The sequence below is a fragment of the Protomyctophum parallelum genome (genome assembly GCF_964188405.1).
Source record: "Protomyctophum parallelum genome assembly, chromosome: 18".
Lineage (NCBI taxonomy): Eukaryota > Metazoa > Chordata > Actinopteri > Myctophiformes > Myctophidae > Protomyctophum > Protomyctophum parallelum.
Window position 1 is genome coordinate 38,534,443 of NC_139716.1, and position 20,989 is coordinate 38,555,431.

The 20,989-nt window shown below is 43.0% G+C and overlaps 1 protein-coding gene across 1 annotated transcript; it reads right to left on the bottom strand.

Annotated features, from left to right (window-relative positions):
- Positions 1 to 6,238: 6,238 nt before the first annotated feature.
- Positions 6,239 to 18,166, bottom strand: krcp (kelch repeat-containing protein). The gene is made up of 12 exons (XM_083788972.1): positions 17,962 to 18,166; positions 17,412 to 17,573; positions 14,450 to 14,531; positions 13,098 to 13,317; positions 12,257 to 12,352; positions 11,578 to 11,709; positions 10,305 to 10,492; positions 9,898 to 10,094; positions 8,946 to 9,040; positions 8,303 to 8,357; positions 7,777 to 7,874; positions 6,239 to 6,953 (listed from the first exon to the last, which is right to left on the bottom strand). Exons 1-12 carry the CDS (start codon positions 18,024 to 18,026, stop codon positions 6,700 to 6,702), a joined length of 1,644 nt encoding a protein of 547 aa, XP_083645098.1. The 5' UTR covers positions 18,027 to 18,166; the 3' UTR covers positions 6,239 to 6,699.
- Between the last annotated feature and the right edge of the window lie 2,823 nt (positions 18,167 to 20,989).

Genomic DNA, 20,989 nt, shown 5'->3' on the forward strand with positions numbered 1-20,989 from the left:
TACTTGCACCACGACTGAACTGAACGACGAAGGCGAGGAGGGGAGTCGGAGACGCTCGGGAAACACTCGGCTCTTTCCGGAAGGTTTACAGGTGTGTGTGTGTGTGTGTGTGTGTGTGTGTGTGTGTGTGTGTGTGTGTGTGAGTCACTGTCCACAAAGCAGCAGGTACAGAATTGATTGATTGATTGAAATCTTTATTAACAGTTTGTAGAATTTACAGTACATTTTAAGCACAAACTCAATACAAAGACTGTCAACTGTGAGTGGACGACCCAATTAAGCATTACACTTGTTTACAACAGGGTCCACATTGTTCAATTCATCAAAACATTTAAGGACATACAAACATTTAGAGACATACAAATAGACATTTCTCTGTAGGTAAAGAACAGAACAGGAATTCATCATATGGGAAGCAAAAAAGGGAAAAGATACAATATACAGTGAGGGAAAATGGGGTGGGGGGGTGGGGGGGATTCAGATTTTACAGAGGCCAGTTTCGAATTGCAGCCGTCCGTAGGTGCCCTTTGAGAGCGGTTTTGAAGGAGTCAAGGGATTCACATGTCTTAATGACTGTTGGTAGGGCGTTCCACATTTTGGTGGCATAGGAGCGAAAAGAATTTAGTCCCTTGTTTGTGCCGAATCTGGGTTGTACATGGTTTGTTGCACTCCCTCTGGTGTTGTGGGTGTGGACTTCGTTTACATTAAGGAAGTATTTAGACAGGTACATGGGTATCTTGGTGGTGTATCGAATCTTGTGGACCAGACCCATTGCAAGATGCTGTACTCTGTCGTCGACCCTAAGCCATCCCAGCCTGTCAAAGTGGGCAGGGGTGAGGTGGGTTCGGGGGGTGAGGCCAAGTAGGAGCCTGACCAGTTTGTTTTGAGAGGTCTGGAGCCTTGTTTTAAGGGCCTTTGAGGTGCTGTGGTACCAAGAGGTGGATGCATAGTCAAAGAAACCTTGTACGAGGGCTCCTGTTAAGGTCTTCAAGGTGTTTTTGCTGACCAGTGAGGAGATCCTGTAAAGGAATCTTGTTCTTTGATTGACTTTTTTGATTACGTTGGTGGCCATTTTATCACCGGAAAGATTAGCCTCCAGGATGGAACCTAGGTAGGTAATTTCATCTTTTCGTGTGATAATACTGTCACCGACTCTAACCAAGAAGCCATCTGCCTTGCTGAGTTTACTATTTGATCCGAAGAGGATGGATTCAGTTTTTCCCAGGTGTAAGGATAGTTTGTTATCAGCGAGCCAGGTGCAGATTCTACCGAGTTCAGAGCTGAGGGTCTTTTCAACCTGCAGTTTGTTCCTGTCCGAGACCAGCAGTGCTGAGTCATCTGCGAACAGGAACAAGTTGCAGTCACAAGCTGAAGTCATGTCGTTAACATAAATTAGGAACAGTAAAGGCCCTAGTATGCTTCCTTGTGGGACGCCACAGCTCACTGGGAGGGGAGGGGACAGTGTTCCGTTCACCTCCACCATCTGTTCTCTCCCCTCCAGGTAGGATTGCATCCAGCTCACTGATGTGCTATCAAAACCAATAGCTTTAAGCTTGTTAACCAGTATGGAGTGGTTCACGGTGTCAAAAGCCTTTTGGAGGTCCAGCATGACCATGCCGCAGTATTTTCCAGCATCCACCTCGTGTTTGATGTGGTCGCTCAAATAGAGGAGGCATGTGTCAGTGGAGTGGGATGTTCTGAAACCAGATTGGAACTCGTACAGCAATTTATTAGTGGCAAGATACTTTTCAACCTGTTCATAGACTATTTTTTCCATCACTTTCGAGATGGAGCTTAGAATAGAAATAGGGCGGTAGTTGCCGGGTTCTAATTTACTCCCTTTTTTGTACAAGGGGGTTACTTTGGCCAGTTTAAAATCTTGGGGGACCTGTCCCTGTTTGATGGAGAGGTTAACTATGTGGGTGATGACTGGAGCTATGGAAAAGGCTGAGTCTCTGAGAAATTTGGAGGGAATATTGTCATGGCCAGTGGCCTTGTGGGGTTGGAGGGCACTCAGTTTTTTAAGTACCTCCTCGGTTGTTACCATTGCCATTTTAAAATCATCTTTACAAACACCAAGGTTTTTGTAGAAGGCTTTGATGTGCTCTACACCAAAACGCCCAGAGTGGGAGGGCAGTTTGCTAACCAGCTTTGTTGCAATGTTTGTAAAGAAGATGTTCAAGTGGTTGGCTACATCGAGTTTGTCAGTGATGAGGGTGTTATTCGATTTGATGTTTATGTTAGTAAACCTGGTTTTTAGTTTCCGACCACAGCCTAGTTGGTTGTTTAGTAACTTCCATAGCTCCCGAGGATTGTTTTTGATTTCCTCGGCTTTATCATTGATAAAGTTACAGAATACAGATGGGTGTGCCTGAGATACTGAATGAGCCTGCTCTGCTCTTTCTGTGTACTGCAGCGGTTTCCCCCCAAGTAACCCCAAGGGGATCCCTGGTTTTGTGTTCTAACGCCTGGGTTTCCGAGGCTATGTTCTGACTACCAGCCAGCCAGGTAGTTAATAATTGCACATTCAATTAAAATTAATCTATCTATAAATGCACCTCTGTCTATGTGTACAGCTGTAATACACGTAACTCGAGAACCGTTCGCCCCACCAACTTCAAATTCGACATACAGTACGTGTTCCAGGGAGTGCAGTGCCCGTTGTGGCTCTGGACAGGGCCCTCTGACCAGGCTCCATATATGGAGCTGGCCTGTTCTGACATCACAACACTCAGTATTTGGGCATGCCTGACACAGAACTCCATATATAGGAATAAAGGGCACAGAGAGACAGATACAGAAATGTCCATATATGGGCACAAAAGGCACACAGACAGATGGGTGGAACGGGTACAACGGGTATATAGCCGGGTGGGGCATGGATCTCCAACTTCCATTGTTACTGACTCAGTGCACTACAGCCAGGCACCAGCCTAGTTTTATAAAAGTGTCAAATCACAGCAAGTTGTTCCAAGACACTTTACATGTAGAGCAGAAAAACACATCACACACGTGACACATCATATTGGTTTCTGTCATTCTGGCTGTGCAAGACTGGGACTGGGGCACTAGGTGAATGTAAAACATAAAAAAAATCACACCTGTGTGAAGTGAGGGGTGCTCATCATCATCGTACATCATCAAGAATGGTGGTCCCTTATTGGCCAAGCGTTCCCACCGACATCTGATTGGTTAGCCGATTTGCTCGTCTACATATGACGTAAATTTTCCCTTCATTGTCAATGTCGTTCAATGTTTTGATGTTTAATGTACGTTATATTTGGCAGGAAATTTGACCTAATTTCTCCTTTCATTGTCAATGGCAAATATTGAATGTGGGGAAAAAAGCTGTTTATAGGAGAAAATCACACCCGTGGGAAGTGAGGGGCGCTCTTATCATCATACATCGATCTCATTCTGGCCAATCACAATTTGCGTCCTCACTTTTCCGGCTTCACTTTTCTGTCCTCACTTTTAGCTTCAATATGTATTTGCTCAGCCAATTAAATCATCGGGATAGGGTGATCAGCCAATCACAAGCCAATGTTTGTGTTCACACAAACCCAGAGCCAATGAATGTTTGTGAACCCGGATAGCATATACATACATCAATCAAACCAAACTTATTGCTGCTGGTCGCTGCGCCTGGCCTACTTGCATCTTCAGAAAAGGATAGGGGGGGGGGGGGCAACGGAGACATCACATCACATCACATTACAATTTTAGTTGTATCGTGCAGGGGCAGAATGTACTTGGGTGGGGGACAGGGAGGGTTGTAGGTCTGGGCCACAATAAAAAAAAAACTACTCTCATGTAGTGGTGTGTGTGTGTGTGTGTGTGTGTGTGTGTGACCCCAATTAGGTGACTGCTTGGGGTCAATAGGCCATACACCGCTCAAATACCTGGTAGCTGGTGACATTGATGAAAAGACAGGAGGCAGAGCTGAAGGTGGCAGCATTGAGGAAGGATGCTACGATTCTCATTAGGAGGGACATGATGATCAGAAATGACTACATGATTAGAGGATCAGCCCAGGTTAGGTTGGGGGATAAAACAAGAGAGGCAAGGTTGAGATGGTTTATTTTGGACAATGGACATACATACAGTGCAGAGGAGGGATGAAAAGGGATTGGTAGAAAGATGCTGATTGCTGAAGAGAGAGAGAGGACATATAGACCTACAGGTGGTTGGAGTCAATCCAAAAAAAAAATCAACTGCTGACAGAGGCATGCTGAGGTTGATGTCAAAAGTATGTGACCCTTGATATAATTCTTTAGAAGAAGTAACATGGGTTATTTAAAAAAAACGGCAGTGCCCAAACTTCTGTGAGAGATGACACATCCTATTTTAATAGATCAACCAATGCTATGACACTTATTGGGAAACAGCTTCTGGATATAATGAAGGGTTTCAGGTTAATAGGAATTCCCCTTAGTGAAGAATGAGAATTAAGGGAATGTTACTTCGCCTACCATGGCATTACCTCCCCTAGACCAGATTAATTCCATTATTCAAATCAACTATCAACTTGCTTATCCCTCACGTCTTTTCTGTATTCTTTTTGTTGGTTCGAAATATGAAATACACCACCCTTATTAACACCTTCTTCTTCTTCACTTACATTTCCTCTACTACCACATGTACCACCCTGCCCTGAGCTTAGATCTTAAATTGGGTGCTCAAAGAAAAGAGGAAAAAAATAGATAAAGTGCCCCTCAGGGCACAGGTCTCCAGCAGGTCAAGCCAATGTGAAAAGGATGCCATTTCTTCTCACGCCTTTGATGGCAATTGGATGATTTGAGGCATTTTGTTCCAAAAATATTCCTCAGCCTAGTAGGAAAGTCTGTGAAATATTTCACGTAAATTGCACGCTGCGTTCATGATTTGAGGATTTTTGTTTGAAAGCCAATGTTAGCCAATTAGGATGGAATATGAAATATCGGACAGATCCGTCTATAGAGATAGTGTGTAACGATTTCCAGGATTTTTGGACAGAATCTGGAGGACTATTATCAAAAATATGTTTTTCAAACAGGCTATTCTGGAAAATTTGGGGCAGAGGTTCATCTTTGCGTGGTTAACGGTGCCGGAGATTAGCTGGTAATGGACGGACAGACACACACGGACAGAGTGCAAAACATACTCTCTCCCCATGCCTTCGGCCTGGTGGAGACAATAAGAAGCTTGCAGGCATGTAAGGGAGGAGAATGTGCTCCAGTGTCGCCATCTGTAGGATAATTAAGCACATTGCAGAGCATAAGTGCTAGTTGTCAGCCAGGTAACCTAGATACAGATACAGTAATCCTTTTGCAGATTGTTTGGCAAGGTGGTGTTGGTATCGTTTTGCCCAATCATATTCACTCCAAACACATAACAATGGCAGTTGTCTGCAGTGCACTGCAGGTACAGTGACACTGCAGTACAATGACACAAACGAGCAATATATTGACACGTCAATTGCTGCTCACCGCAAACAAAATCATCTTCCTCATTACAAAATGCAAGTTATCTAAACACCATCCCACACTCTTTCATCTGATGCAGCTAACCAAAGTCACAGCTATGCCCGTTAGACGTGTTGCATAGTAACTTGTTTTTAACATTCTGGCTGTGCAGTCAGCCAGTCACCTTTAGAAGTTTGCAACCAACAAATCTGTCTCCCCACACTTTTGATAACATATTTAATGGCCCCATTTTCATCAGGGCCTTACCCCTTATCTTGAAAATTGTTCAACTAGCCGATCTACATTGACACATTGTGAACTTGTAGGTCAACTATTTGAACTATTCCAAAACCTTTTTTTAAATAGTAAAAAGGCAAAGAACTTCAGGAATAAGGGGCACTGGTGAAAATAGGGCCCTTAGTGCAGTACGAGGTGTTACATTTGTTTTTGTATTTTTGGAGATCTTGGTTCTATAGTCCAAACTATGAGAAATTGATGGGGTTAGGGACTGACCCCTATGCCTATCACTACTCTACAGTATGTTACATTGGTACAATATAACATGAAACATCAACATTAGTAACTGTTTTTTACAGTCATAAAATAAATTACTGGACTTCCGGTTTAATCACTTTAATGCCCTCTATAAAACAGACCAGAGTTGAAACTGTACTTTGGCAAAAATAGCCAATCTGCTATTTTTGGCCAATGTTCCCAAGATTATGGGGTTCAAGTGGATAAATATAAAGACTGGATGAAATGGCCAGCGGAACAAGAGGCTGACATCACTACCTTAAAAATCACTGGTTTGAAGGTATATTATTTCAAGAGACTGTAAATATTTAATGAATAAAGAACACGGGGAAAATTCTGAAATGTAAAGCAAAACATAACTTGGTTACGGTATGTCAACAGATTCAAGGAATAAATTACCTTTAAATGTTGAAACATTTAAATAAAAAAACACTTGGTTTCCTCTGCTTTGTGTGTGAAAGTGTGCATGAATGGGTGAATGTAATGCACATTGTAAAGCGCTTTGGATAAAGGCGTTATACAAATGCACCATTTACCATTTAAACTGACTATTGTTATTACAGCCAGGTTGGGATTGAAGTTACATGTTATCCAATGCTACAGTTTATTAAAAACACAAAATATATACACAACTTAAAAACACTTGAATGGCATACAATGTTAAAATATAAAATATCTTTGAACTTTTAATGTGATATGTAAAAAAAGCACAGACTTCTGACTAAATCCTGTCAAGCAATTCCTCCACAGCAATGGTGGTCAGGTCGGAGTAGAATTTCCCTTCGTTGTCTCCTCCTCCGAACATGATAAGGGTTCTGTTGACACATCCTTTGGCCTCCTCGCCCACCTCCTCCTCCTCCTCCTCCCCATAGCAATTGGGACAGTGGCGGCAGGTGGTGTCCATGGTGGTGATGGAATGACCAGCACGGGGAAGGGAGAGCTGTGGGTGACACACTTCTGTCCAGCTATTTGTGTCTGAAACGACAAACAAAACAAAAACACGTTATGATGATCATTCACAGCTACTGGATGAAAACAGATCACTCGCATCTAATAAGATCAAAAATAAGTCACGCACTTCCAAAAAAACCTAATTGAAGGCAGGTGCTGGCCCCAAAGTGAAATGAGATCAAAGAAATAGAAGCAGAACCGCACACACTATAGGGAGCTATAGCGTGTGGTTCTGCTTCCATTCCTTTGGACATGATGACCAAGTTCAGGGCATGTCATAATAGGCAAACACTCAGCAAAAATGGGTGAACATTTGGCAAAGATATTTGCTGTAGAGGGAATAAAGGAGGAGGCCAAGTGCAGACCCCCGGAGGACCGAGTGAACGAAGTAACATAATGTAAAGTGATTAAGACCCGTAGCTCAGAGCCAGTGAGTCAACTTCAGAAATGTGCTCCCCCCTGGTGAACATGCCCAATACTAAACTACATGTCGGTCCGCTAAAGACCCGCCCCCCACTTGCCTCTGACCGGCCCCCTCCTCCTACTAGTAAAAAAAGTATTAGGCGCCAGCGGGGCGGAGCATTCTCAGCCTCAAGTACAACCTCCAAAACAACGTTCCCAGCCAACTCTCCTAATATAGTGGCCTAATCACTGGACTACGAATCCCGCTGCCCCCCCCCCCCCCCCCCCCCACCAGACTATCCCCCACGGAGGAAAGTCTGCTAACCACGGACGGACCAAAGACCGGCAGTGTCGGTAGGCCAATAAGAGGCAGGCGGGGGCGGGTCTTTACCGGATCGACACGTAATATTGAATCACGCGGTGAACATGTGCCCCTTCCTCTCACCTGTGTCGAAGATAAACGTGTCATTGAGAGCGTTGTGGCCATTGTAACCACCATGGATCAGGAACTTGGTGTCTGAGACCACAGCGCTGCCATGCCAGCTGTAAGAAGAAATCAATCAGTTCTAAATCAATAACATATTTCCCGTTTGTTTAAAACAGCACTGTCCTCTCAACTTGAGATTACCTGTTCATGTTTTGACTAAATCATCATTATAACAGATATGTGCTCTGTGCATTGCTGTTGTATGTTTTGTTTGAACTGTCAAAATATTTAGTCTTATGAATTCTGTATTTTCTAATTTGTGGATGCCCATGAAATGCTACATCTCAAGGGGTTATAATTCCCAATAATAATTTCAGACCAAAAAATCCTAGATCAATATAATCTTTCAGCCTATTCTGCACTACTGATCAGTTTGAGCCACTACCTCATTAAACTCAAATAAGTTATGGTCCTAACCTTGTGAAGTGTACAGTATGTGTGCGTGTGAGCGTGTGTGTGTGTGTGTGTGTGTGTGTGTGTGTACCTGCGTGGCGACGGGGCTTTTCCTGTTGTCTTCACAACAGAGAATTCCATCAGACCTGAGAATCAAAGAGGCAAAATTTGATTGACGTCAACGACAATGATGATACACACTACATAATCAATCTACATTATATGCGTTTGTAACCAAATGGACCCTTACAAATCTTTGACTCTTGAGTGTAAAATTAAATCAAATGGACCTGTACTGGTCCATTTCGTTTGTTATCTCTCCTGATGGTAGCAACATCAATACAGCATGGAATTGTGGTCCGACAACAAAGTATTCCAAGTTTTGGGTCTGAGAGGCTAAATCTCATCAAATGGCAGTCTGTGGCTCAAATGCTGAATAACTAATGGGCCTTGATATGAAAAGGGTTGAAAACCACTGTACCAGGGGTATTCAATTTCAGACGCCCAGAGGATCACATGTAAATTCATAATGTATTTATTAATATCATCCATCCAGATATTCACCATTATGTATTACTGCTGTTCAACTATGCACTATTTGCACAGTTACTAGGTTTGAAAGCCACTCGTCAAAGGCTGTATTTAGTTTTGTGTGACGTGGTTGGAGACTGCAGAATGTCAGTCTAGCGCCCTATGTTTATACATAGACTAGTGCGTGCATGCGTGTCTCTTACCCAGGTCCAACATGTACATGTCATTGTAGCACACGGGAGTGTCCCAGCCCCCAAACACATAGATCTTCCTCTCCTGCATCACACAGGCTGAATGTCTAGAGGACAGACACAGACACACCCAAACACAGTTCAACCAAGATGTACACACTTGACTACACAGTCTATTGAAAGCACAGTTATTAGTCTCTGCCAGTGCCTAGTGATACGTCTGGTGACATCGAAATGTAATGAATTCTAAATTCATTTTAAATTCGGTCCTGGCCAACCAGCGTGAAGTGGATTGGCCGGACGATTCTTGAGACACGCGAAAGACCGATACACACAGATTCCATGAATTTATGGAAGGATAACTGCATTATAGAACCAATGCAAATATATTAGGGCGGGTCCTTTATATTGGGATAGTATTGTGATTTGACATTTAATTTAGATTTCCCCACACGTATCGGTATCTCTAGATTCTACAAATACCTTGTGGTTCTCACACTTTCAAGATTAAAATAATCTTGAAATAAATAAATATATATTTAGTTTCAGCAGGACATGAAGTGACGCGCTGTGAGCTTGTTAGCCCTGCTACTTTGTCCAGCTTGGAGGGTTTAACATTGTCCCAACACAAACATTGAATGCCATTTACAATGAATGGTCAGTTATGAGTGTTTGCGAAAACACAAACATTGAAGACTAAGGTTAGGATGCAAATTCCGATTGGCCAGAATGAGATGATGGGAGATGTGAAATTGTGATTGGTCAGAATGAGAAGATGTACGATGATAAGGGCGCCTCTCACTTCACACAGGTGTGATTTTATAATACTAAACACTCAAATCTAAAATGAGATGGATGCTTTCCTGGTTCTAATAGGTTAAGGCTATGGCAGAGATTTTCCAAAGTGCTTTGGAAACCCAGAACGACTACTACACAGCTGATATTTGGATAAAAACCATCTTACCCTGAGCGGGGGGATGGTAGGTCACCTGTGACGATGGGTTGGTACCAAATAGCGAGGTGGGGGTCGAAGATGTACAGGGACTGGCTGCAGCCGTCCGGCTCAGCACCGGGGCAAGGAAACACCCCTCCGAGAACGAACAGTTCGCCCCGGAACAGGCTACAGCTGTGGTAGGCTAGGGGTGGGACTTCACCCTGGGCCTGGAATACGGAACATGAAAATAGCACCGCTTGAGCCCTGCTATATTCTTCATTGTCCAACGAACAGTGAAAATCTAGCTTTGTAGATCAATATTAAATATTTAATATACCCAAAATAGGGACATTTTTGTATTATTTGTATTATATTATTTTTAAACTTGAGTGTTAACTGGCATTGCTCAATTCAAATGTTAGGTAACACACACACACCTCCACCAGTGACCATTTCCAGCTCTGTGTATCCAGGATGTGAACATCATTGAACCACTTCTTGTTCTTCGACCCCCCAAACACAAAGATCTTTCTAGAATCGGCGTCGTAGGTCACCGTGTGGCCAATCCTGGTCTCGGGGGTGGGACCCTTTGCCAAGGTCTCAGCCGCAACCCAGGACATGTCCTCTGTTGGGGCGGATGGATGGACACAAGACCACAGCATGTCACTTACAACAACAGGGCTTGTGAGAAACGAGTCCCCCACCTTTTGTCATTATAAAAGGTTTAAAAGGAACCCTGGCTAATAAGACAAATTAAAACATTATACTTGGCCTGGGCCATGGCTCAATGGTCCAGGCACCTTGGCTGGTAATCCAGTCTGCATGTCTTCCCCCCTTCCCCCCTTCTCTCTCCCCATTTCTCCCCAAAGTCTTTCTTTCATAAATAGATAATCTTTCACTCAATAGGAACTGCTCCTGTCGCAAGTTGATGATGTCATATGTCCATGTGTGTCCAGCTCTGTGGAATATATGAAATGCACGTGCTAATAACAAATATTAAAAATATTGCTTTGATGCTCATATTAACCTTAGGAAGTATTTTCTGGGATTGTTCACCTGTTATGACAGGCCTAAAATAGGGACGTCAGGGTTCATATGGTTAACACATTCTGGGCGGGAACCCCTTTTGGTGTTTTAAGCATTATGTTATAATTTAGCTATTGAAAAATAGCAGAGCATAACGGCATGTACATGCCATTGTCTATCACAGCATCAGCCTCATAAACTTGTCCTGTTAATCACTAAAATGTTACCAAACTTAGTACCTGCATAAGGGACTATTTTATGGCTAAACCTTCCACATTGATCTGCACTTTTAAATTAATAAAAGTGCAATGAAGGTGTGGCATTAACAGAAAATAACTTCCATGACATTGAGTGCGTTGGATTAACCACATGATCCCCAGCATCCGTATTCTGGGAGAACATTAGCCAAAAATAGCGGTGAGCTTGTAGATTGGCTACAACGCGATCCAAGTAAAGAGCCAACTCAGGTCTCGAGCAACTTTGAAGTTGATTCTCTTACTATACTAAAATTAATGTAATCCGCTGGTTTTCTCAGGAATTACACAAGCCACGTCATGCTTTGGGGAACACTGGGCAGTAATGTCAAGTACCGCAAGTCATATAGTCAATGAGCGAAACATGTCAGAGCCGGACCACCAGTATGGTCCAGGTCCAAACAGAGATGCAGTGTGTATTGAAGCTGACCTGTGCACAGCTTCCACATGGGGTCCTTGCAGAACTGCATCCGGACTCCCTGTCCTCCAATCAGAATTGCAGTCTGATCATCAATGGGACACAGCGTCTGACCCCATCGAGCCGACGGGTTGACCAATGGGGCTGCAGGGAAGTGATATAAGACACATAGACTTCAGTCATTACAGTTAAAGACAGACAACCAGGGATAAATTAGGTTAAAAAAAACCCCACTTCTGGTAGATTCTCATCCCTTACTCTCACTCTCACACATCATAGTAGTAATCCCAATGGTAGCACACATCCTACAAATAAAACCAAGCTGTCAGAATATACTGTATTTCACACTCTCTATTGTCGCGGAGGTGTCTTTGTATCGTTCATATTTGTCTGTTTCTAGCGAAAATGTAACGAATTCTGCAGCAGTAACATTAGTATTTTCTTGTAGTCAGTTGATTCTTCATATCCATATCGTATGAGTGAAACGGCCTGGATGTTGTTTATTTTTCAAACACAGTTCTTATACGAGGAGATCTAAAATTCCCCTATCCTATGGGGTTTACAATGCAAATAAAAAGTACATGAACCCGTGGACTTAGCGCCTCTACTGATATTGACGTCAGACTTCGGTGCTCTATTGAGGGTGCACACACACACACACACACACACACACACACACACACACACTCACCTGTCTGTGTGATCATCTTGGTCGATCCACCTTTCCTGTTTGCATTCTGCAGAGGTCTTTTTCCCACATTCCCCTGCACATCTTCAACTGTGTTTGCTGTGGAATGTAGGGTAGATGATGATGATGTGGGTAGCAGCAGTTCAAGAGAGGAGTAAACAACCCGTTCACAAACATTTCTTTTTTTTATACATTATTTCAGGGGTTCAGTGTCTTGCTCAGGGTCACCCGGACACCTCGACACATTGCCGGGTCAGGAATCAAACCTCTGACCTTGTTTCCCAGGTCATCCCGTCACAGTGACATAATTACGGAAATCATTGAATTTCAGCCAAGTTAGTCTCAATTACTATTACTAATGTCATTTTGATAAAGGACAAAGCTTAAACAATAAACATGGGCTGATGCTGCAACAGCGGCGGTGACTCAGGGGTAGAGTGGCTGGTTGGCAACCGCAAGGTTGCCAGTTCGAACCCGGGCTCTCCTAGAGTTAGTGTCGAAGTGTCCTTGAGCAAGACTCTGAACCCCTAATTGCTCTTGATGTGCAGGTTGGTGCCTTGCACGGTTTCCGCCGCCATCGGTGTATGAATGTGCGTCTGAATGGGTGAATGTAATGCACAATCTATGTAAAGCGCCTTGGATAAAGGCGCTATATAAATGCACCATTTAAGCTAGCTACCGTTTTCCTTGGTTCCAATCCCCCCCATTTTCCAGATATATTCCCTTAAGTACACAGACAGACCGCAGAATTTGATTAATTGTTAACATTAAGCGACACATAGCGACATCATGAGATTGTGATCTATTTGTGTGATCTGTTTTTAGTGTGAGCACATCATCTCACCTGTTCCCTTTGCGTTGTCCCCTCCAATGGCAAACAGCTTGTGGCCTTCTTTGGCGTGACCCCTGCCTTTTCTCTGAGGCATCCCCTTCTCTGGGGATCTGTTAGGGCAAATGTTCTCTTCCTCCCCCATCCGCCATAGAGCCTCCTCCTCTTCGCCCTCCGTCCGTAGCCTCTTCTTTTTACCTTTCACCCCTGGCACTGCACTGGGTGCAGTGGTGCACTGCAACAGCCCAGAGGGAGGGAGGATGTTCAGAAGTCTGACAGCGAATATTGTCGCACACCAAAAGAACGCAATAACATACATTGTGGGCGTGTTTCACTTAGGCGTTACCGTGTGCCACCGTGGAAGGCTCATGAACAATTAACATTTGTGCTGCCACACAGAAACACGGTTAACGTTATTCCCTTCAGGTATTTTATATATCTCTTCTGTCGGGAGGAAACCTCATTACTCAATGTTCATTTTTCAGGAAATGAAAAATATAATTTTTTCAGGAAATTAAGAAAACCTTATATTTTTAAAACAAAGCAATACAGCCTCATTAAAGTTGGTGTTGTAACTTTATATATTGTCAATTACTTCCATGAGAGGGGGAGAGGTGGTGGAGTCACAGACTGATTTATGCCAAAAATAAAATAAAAAACCGAGGTTTCCTCCTGACAGCTATATATATATATATATTTATATACACATATATACACACACACACACACACACACACACACACTGTAGTGTCCCTTTTTTTCGCCCGGAGAAGCCATGATTAATCAGCTTTGAAACTCAGTTGACAAATTAAATTAGTGACGACCGACAAGGTAATAATTTTGCAGGAATGTTTCAGCATAGGCATCCGACAATTCTTGGCTATAAAAAGCACTGGGGGAAACCGTGCAATCTCATAAGCAGTGTGGGAGCATCCCCAGACATGCATTACCTCTGGAGTGAATTCCGTCATGATGAGAGTGAACCCTGGGTGTGTAATGTGTATCATCCATTTTCATCTGAAAAACCACATCCTGCATCAAGAGCAGTGTCTCGAATAATGGAGTCACCCCAAGTCTATTTGTATCTGCTGCTTCTTCTTCTTCTTGTCCATTTGCTTCCCTTGTTTCTTTCTCCATTCGTTACCCAATAGGACTCTTTTCTCAAAACGGAAAATGTTGGGAACTAGTACAAAATAATATTATACCCACTCTTTACCCTAATGATATGACAATACAGTTGAAGTTTGCCTGTATAAATTTGAATTCAACCTGTAATCAAATGAGCAGAACAATGATGAGGCCTTTCATAACTTTTTAGGCATAACTTTCTAGGCAATTCCCATAGTATGGGTTGTTTTGAAACTCACCAGATCTCCTCCCACGAGGGAAATGTTCAGTGTGACACAATCTGTCCATGTCTCTTCCTCCCACTGCTCCCAGGACAGACATCTGGACAAGACAACATTTGGCACACAGTTAAAATGGGTTATGCAGGCTAGAGGCTACACGATGTTACACCATCAGTTGTTCTAAATGACGGCACTGCAGGTAATTAAGAAAAACTAGACCGGTGCCCAGCTGTAGAGCACCGAGTCGGTAACGAGTCGGCTATGCAATACCTTTGTCAGGCATGCCCAAATGTGGAGTCTATGCAGATGTCAGAACACCGGGGGATCAGGTCTAATTTAGGCCCTGTCTAGAGCCTGGGCAGGGGCCCTGTCCAGAGCCTGTGCAGGGCCTAAATTAGACCTGATCCCCTAGATCTCCATATATGGAGCTGGCCTGCTCTGACATCACAATGCATTGTCAGAACACTGGGCTACCCCTATATGGATCCATATATGGAGCTGGCCTGCTCTGACATCACAATGCATTGTCAGAATACCGGTGTTCTGACATCTGCATAGACTCCACATTTGGGCATGCCTGACAAAGAACTCCATTATATGGAAATAAAAGGGACACGGACATAATAACTGGGTGGGGCACGCATTTCCAACTTGCATCGTTCCAAGTAGGCCAGTGCCCAACGGCCCTGGGCACTACTCTAGTATAATAAAGAATAACTTTAGATATTTTAAAATGTTCAGTTTCATGATATAATGTACTACAGGGTTGATTGATTGATTGAAATATTTATTAACAGTTTGTAGAATTTACAGTACATTTTAAGCACAAACTCAATACAAAGACTGTCAACTGTGAGTGGACGACCCAATTAAGCATTACACTTGTTTACAACAGGGTCCACATTGTTCAATTCATCAAAACATTTAAGGACATACAACCATTTAGAGACATACAAATAGACATTTCTATGTAGCTAAAGAACAGAACAGGAATTCATCATATGGGAAGCAAAAAAGGGAAAATATACAAGCACTGGGAAAATATACAATATGCAGTGAGGGAAATGGGGTGGGGGGGTGGGGGGGATTCAGATTTTACAGAGGCCAGTTTCGAATTGCAGCCATCCGTAGGTGCCCTTTGAGAGCGGTTTTGAGTCAAGGGATTCACATGTCTTAATGACTGTTGGTAGGGCGTTCCACATTTTGGTGGCATAGGAGCGAAAAGAATTTAGTCCCTTGTTTGTGCCGAATCTGGGTTGTACATGGTTTGTTGCACTCCCTCTGGTGTTGTGGGTGTGGACTTCGTTTACATTAAGGAAGTATTTAGACAGGTACATGGGTATCTTGGTGGTGTATCGAATCTTGTGGACCAGACCCATTGCAAGATGCTGTACTCTGTCGACGACCCTAAGCCATCCCAGCCTGTCAAAGTGGGCAGGGGTGAGGTGGGTTCGGGGGGTGAGGCCAAGTAGGAGCCTGACCAGTTTGTTTTGGGAGGTCTGGAGCCTTGTTTTAAGGGCCTTTGAGGTGCTGTGGTACCAAGAGGTGGATGCATAGTCAAAGAAACCTTGTACGAGGGCTCCTGTTAAGGTCTTCAAGGTGTTTTTGCTGACCAGTGAGGAGATCCTGTAAAGGAATCTTGTTCTTTGATTGACTTTTTTGATTACGTTGGTGGCCATTTTATCACCGGAAAGATTAGCCTCCAGGATGGAACCTAGGTAGGTAATTTGATCTTTTCGTGTGATAATATTGTCACCCACTCTAACCAAGAAGCCATCTGCCTTGCTGAGTTTACTATTTGATCCGAAGAGGATGGATTCAGTTTTTCCCAGGTGTAAGGATAGTTTGTTATCAGCGAGCCAGGTGCAGATTCTACCGAGTTCAGAGCTGAGGGTCTTTTCAACCTGCAGTTTGTTCCTGTCCGAGACCAGCAGTGCTGAGTCATCTGCGAACAGGAACAAGTTGCAGTCACAAGCTGAAGTCATGTCGTTAACATAAATTAGGAACAGTAAAGGCCCTAGTATGCTTCCTTGTGGGACACCACAGCTCACTGGGAGGGGAGGGGACAGTGTTCCGTTCACCTCCACCATCTGTTCTCTCCCCTCCAGGTAGGATTGCATCCAGCTCACTGATGTGCTATCAAAACCAATAGCTTTAAGCTTGTTAACCAGTATGGAGTGGTTCACGGTGTCAAAAGCCTTTTGGAGGTCCAGCATGACCATGCCGCAGTATTTTCCAGCATCCACCTCGTGTTTGATGTGATCGCTCAAATAGAGGAGGCATGTGTCAGTGGAGTGGGATGTTCTGAAGCCAGATTGGAACTCGTACAGCAATTTATTAGTGGCAAGATACTTTTCAACCTGTTCATAGACTATTTTTTCCATCACTTTCGAGATGGAGCTTAGAATAGAAATAGGGCGGTAGTTGCCGGGTTCTAATTTACTCCCTTTTTTGTACAAGGGGGTTACTTTGGCCAGTTTAAAATCTTGGGGGACCTGTCCCTGTTTGATGGAGAGGTTAACTATGTGGGTGATGACTGGAGCTATGGAAAAGGCTGAGTCTCTGAGAAATTTGGAGGGAATATTGTCATGGCCAGTGGCCTTGTGGGGTTGGAGGGCACTCAGTTTTTTAAGTACCTCCTCGGTTGTTACCATTGCCATTTTAAAATCATCTTTACAAACACCAAGGTTTTTGTAGAAGGCTTTGATGTGCTCTACACCAAAACGCCCAGAGTGGGAGGGCAGTTTGCTAACCAGCTTTGTTGCAATGTTTGTAAAGAAGATGTTCAAGTGGTTGGCTACATCGAGTTTGTCAGTGATGAGGGTGTTATTCGATTTGATGTTTATGTTCATATTCATATTTTGAGCTGGTCTTGGCAAACTTCAAAGCCAAGCAATCATGCCACAACAAGACTAATTGAGAGAAAGGTTATACAATTAGTATACAAATACTATCTTAAGGTTCTCTTGACAATACATACTTGTTATAAGGTGTCAGCTTTCCAATGGTGATGGGGATCCTGTCAGCATCATTGAGCTCAGCATTTACACAGATCCTCTCTCCCCACGGTCCGTTGGTAAACAGCACCACCTGGCGAGCGTTTGGTGGAACAGCCACAGAAGTCCTATTCGACCCATTGGCACTGATAGATAACAAGAAAATGGACAAGAATAAGTTGTTGTCATTGACTTGTTGTTGTTGTCGCTGCTGCCATCAGTCCGACGGCTGCAACATGAGCAAAATGAAATACATGGAATAAAGTTGATAGTGTTTTAATCAACCAAAGGCATATCATTTTGTTATTGCTTATTGGTTATTTTATTTACACTCCCGCATTTTTTCGGATGGTTTTAGTCGAGCGGTCAAATAAATGTACAAAGCTAGCCTTTGACATCCATGATCATCCAGGACACATAATTACATTACATTTACAAAGCTATTTTACAACGCCAATGTCAGCTATAGAGAAAACAATTCTCACAAAGTAAGTAAGTAAATACCCGTAAACAAAACATGAACGTTACTGTTACCATATTAGCCTCTGGGGTGGATTGTTTAGCCCCAAGACAGCGTACACTCCGAAATCTTCATCCATCCTGCCTTGCCGCTGCCCTGCAAACGAGGCGATTACCTGTTAAATGCTATTAAACGCAAGTGAATTGTTTAAAGACTAGTATTCTAACCGTAAATGACTCACTCCCCACCGTTTATGATCTCTGAAAATCCCGCGCCAGCGCGCACGTCAATATCTGCTTCAGTGTTGCCAGATTGTGTGACACTGTGACAGACACAAGCAACGAAGATTTTTATGTGGAATATTAATCATTTTTATAAACAACACAAATCTTGTATGGGGCTTTCTGGGCTGGCATAAGTTTAACATGTTTTCATATGGGACGGGGGTCCTTGAAGTTGAAAGTGTAACCCTGGTTTAAACAACATTAGGAAACAAGCCCAAAAACCGCAACCGGCAACTGCAAAAATTTCAAGCAACTTTACAGAAAAACAAGCCCAACGTCGCTTATAATAAGCGGACATGGCAACACTAATCTTCTTCTTCTTCTTCTTCTTCTTCAGGCTGTACACTTTGGTGCAATGCTGCCTGCCTGCCTTCCACAGGCGAGGGCTTACTTTGTTAGTAGAGCTACACTTTAAAGTAGTAAAGTAGATCAGTAGAGTGGAGAAAGCTCAAGAGAAGACCTCTGGTGGTGTAATTTAAATAACACTCTAAACACTAACACTTCGAGACCTTGATCTGCCAATTCCTCCAACATTTGCTGCCTTTTATTTCTGTACTTCTTACTGAAATTAGTTGTTGTTGTTGTTGTTGTTGTTGTTGTTGTTGTTGTACTATTCTGCTATGTCGGCCTAAAAGTACAGTACTTGAAATTCCATTCTGGAAAGGTGTTCCATTCCTCCATTACTGAAATGAACTGAAAGTTTGTTTGTTGTCTATTGGTGTACTATTCTATGTCTGCCTAAAAGTACAGTACTTGTTAGAGTTAAAGATTTAGCTGGGGACCTAGTATGTGACATCTTTCACAATCTTTCACAGACTTACAGCGCCACCAACAGGTGGATTTTTGAAAATGACTCAAATCATGAAGGCAGTGTGCAATTTACGTGGAATCTTTCACAGACTTTCATACTAGGCTGAGGAATATATCCCACCCTTTTCACATTGGCCAGTTACAGCGCCACCAACAGGTGGATCTGTTGTTGTTGTTTTTCTTGTTGTAGTAACGACCCAGCACACTCAAACAAGAGGCTGATGACCCAAGTACAGGTAAAAATATAGTACAGGTAAAATCTCTCTCTCTCTCTCTCGGCTCGCCTGGGAAGCCGTGGATATCCACGGCTTGGGAATAAGCCGTGTATATCCACGGCTATCCACGTGGATATCAATGTTGTTTGTCAAAGGAGAACATTTAGAACCAGTTTTGTTGTTGTTGCCTGGATGTATGCATGGATAATCATGATTGGCTCACCCCCCTCCATTGTCCTGGAAATTCCATTCTGGAAAGGTGTTCCATTCCTCCATTGTTAGTAATCTCACATGAGAACAAGTCAACAAGACATGTTTCACTGTCAGTGTCTCGGCTGTCTCCATCTCTGGACCAGCTGGTGACAAGTGACATGACAAAATCACCAGTAGAGGGAGTCATACTAAAGCACACACAGACTGGGGTTGAGGCTCACTTTTATGTGATCAATGGATTAAGGATTATAGATAAATGTGTCATTTCTCATTTTCAATTTAGGATTACGATCCAATGGAGTTTGCGTCTCCTGTGTCTGTTTATTTTAACCAATGTTGTCTTTCCAGCAGCAGTATAGCCTAGGCTGCACATCCTTCAAGGGAAGAAATGAAAGCAATGGGAATTCAAGGATTGTTGTCTAATTAAATTAAACATAATTCATGGAGTTCTGCTTTATGCAGATGCATTAAAGTAAAAAAAAAAAAAAGTATAGTAGGCCTATAGTGACTTGTGACTATAAAAAGTAAATGATTGTGGGTTTGTGGCATTGATGGCATGAGCTTCAGTCAAAAATGATAATTACTAAAGTGACATTCAGCATTTCAATGAGAAAGATAATAGTAAATAGAGTTAGAAATGAAGAATGTCAGTGTCTCAGCATGCAAGAAAAGTATGTCAACAAGCAACTAGGCTACATTATAGTAGTGCAATGATTAAACCCCTCACTGCAAACCAAAAACACACACACGATGCACATTTGACACTTTGTTCACGTGGTGCAAGAAAACATGGCACTGGTGTGTACAGGAAAACATGGCACTGGTGTGTACAGGGATATGGGAAAGAAAAGTGATATGGTCAAACAAGATATCCTTCACCATATTCTCAGTGCATGGCGTGGGTGCCTGGGTGGTACAGGCCTGAATGCTTGACCCATACAGTTAACGACTTGAATTCGCTTCCTGTAGCCTACTGTACTCAATTCATGTATAGTTTTAAAGTTGTGCGAAGATGTCACTAAGACAAATTGAGTGTCTAATAAATATATCTTCTTAAAGTTCTGTATAGTATTCACTCACTGTCATTATCACTGAAGACAGGACTTTAATTAGGGATTAAACATGGGATTAAACATGCAGGTCACACAGCTCCGTTATGCCATGGAGGCCAGGCATTCACCTGGCATGGTCTGGGTCCACTTGAGAGAAGGGTTACTACAAATTAAAACAAAGTTATTCTGAGTACCAGCTCAGTGGCCTTGTGGTTAGATTGTCCTCCCTGATACTGGGAGGTCAGATGGGCACCATGGTTCGGCAAGGCTACTTATTCTGAGTGATCACCTTTATCCTATAAATCATGATTATGAAACACTCTCTATCCTAATGGCAGAGGTCTCGTCCAACCAGGATGACAACTCTTCATCCACAGGTGGTTTCAGTGACCCTAGCTGAAGAGTGTGACAATTGCGTGAATCATTAATGTAGTCACTAGATCAGAGATCACACACTTGAACATCTATGGGAGATTTTGAACCGTTGTGCTAGACAGCACTTTCCATCACCATCATTAAAACACCAAA

Bases quoted from the DNA above. Each gene is read 5' to 3' on its own strand.
- krcp (XM_083788972.1), bottom strand. From the start codon at position 18,026: ATGGATGAAGATTTCGGAGTGTACGCTGTCTTGGGGCTAAACAATCCA. The intron at 10,095-10,304 runs GTGTGTGTGTGT...TCCGTATTCCAG, and splicing joins GGAAATGGTCACTGGTGGAG to GCCCAGGGTGAAGTCCCACC. The intron at 8,358-8,945 runs GTAAGAGACACG...TTTGATTCTCAG, and splicing joins CATGTACATGTTGGACCTGG to GTCTGATGGAATTCTCTGTT.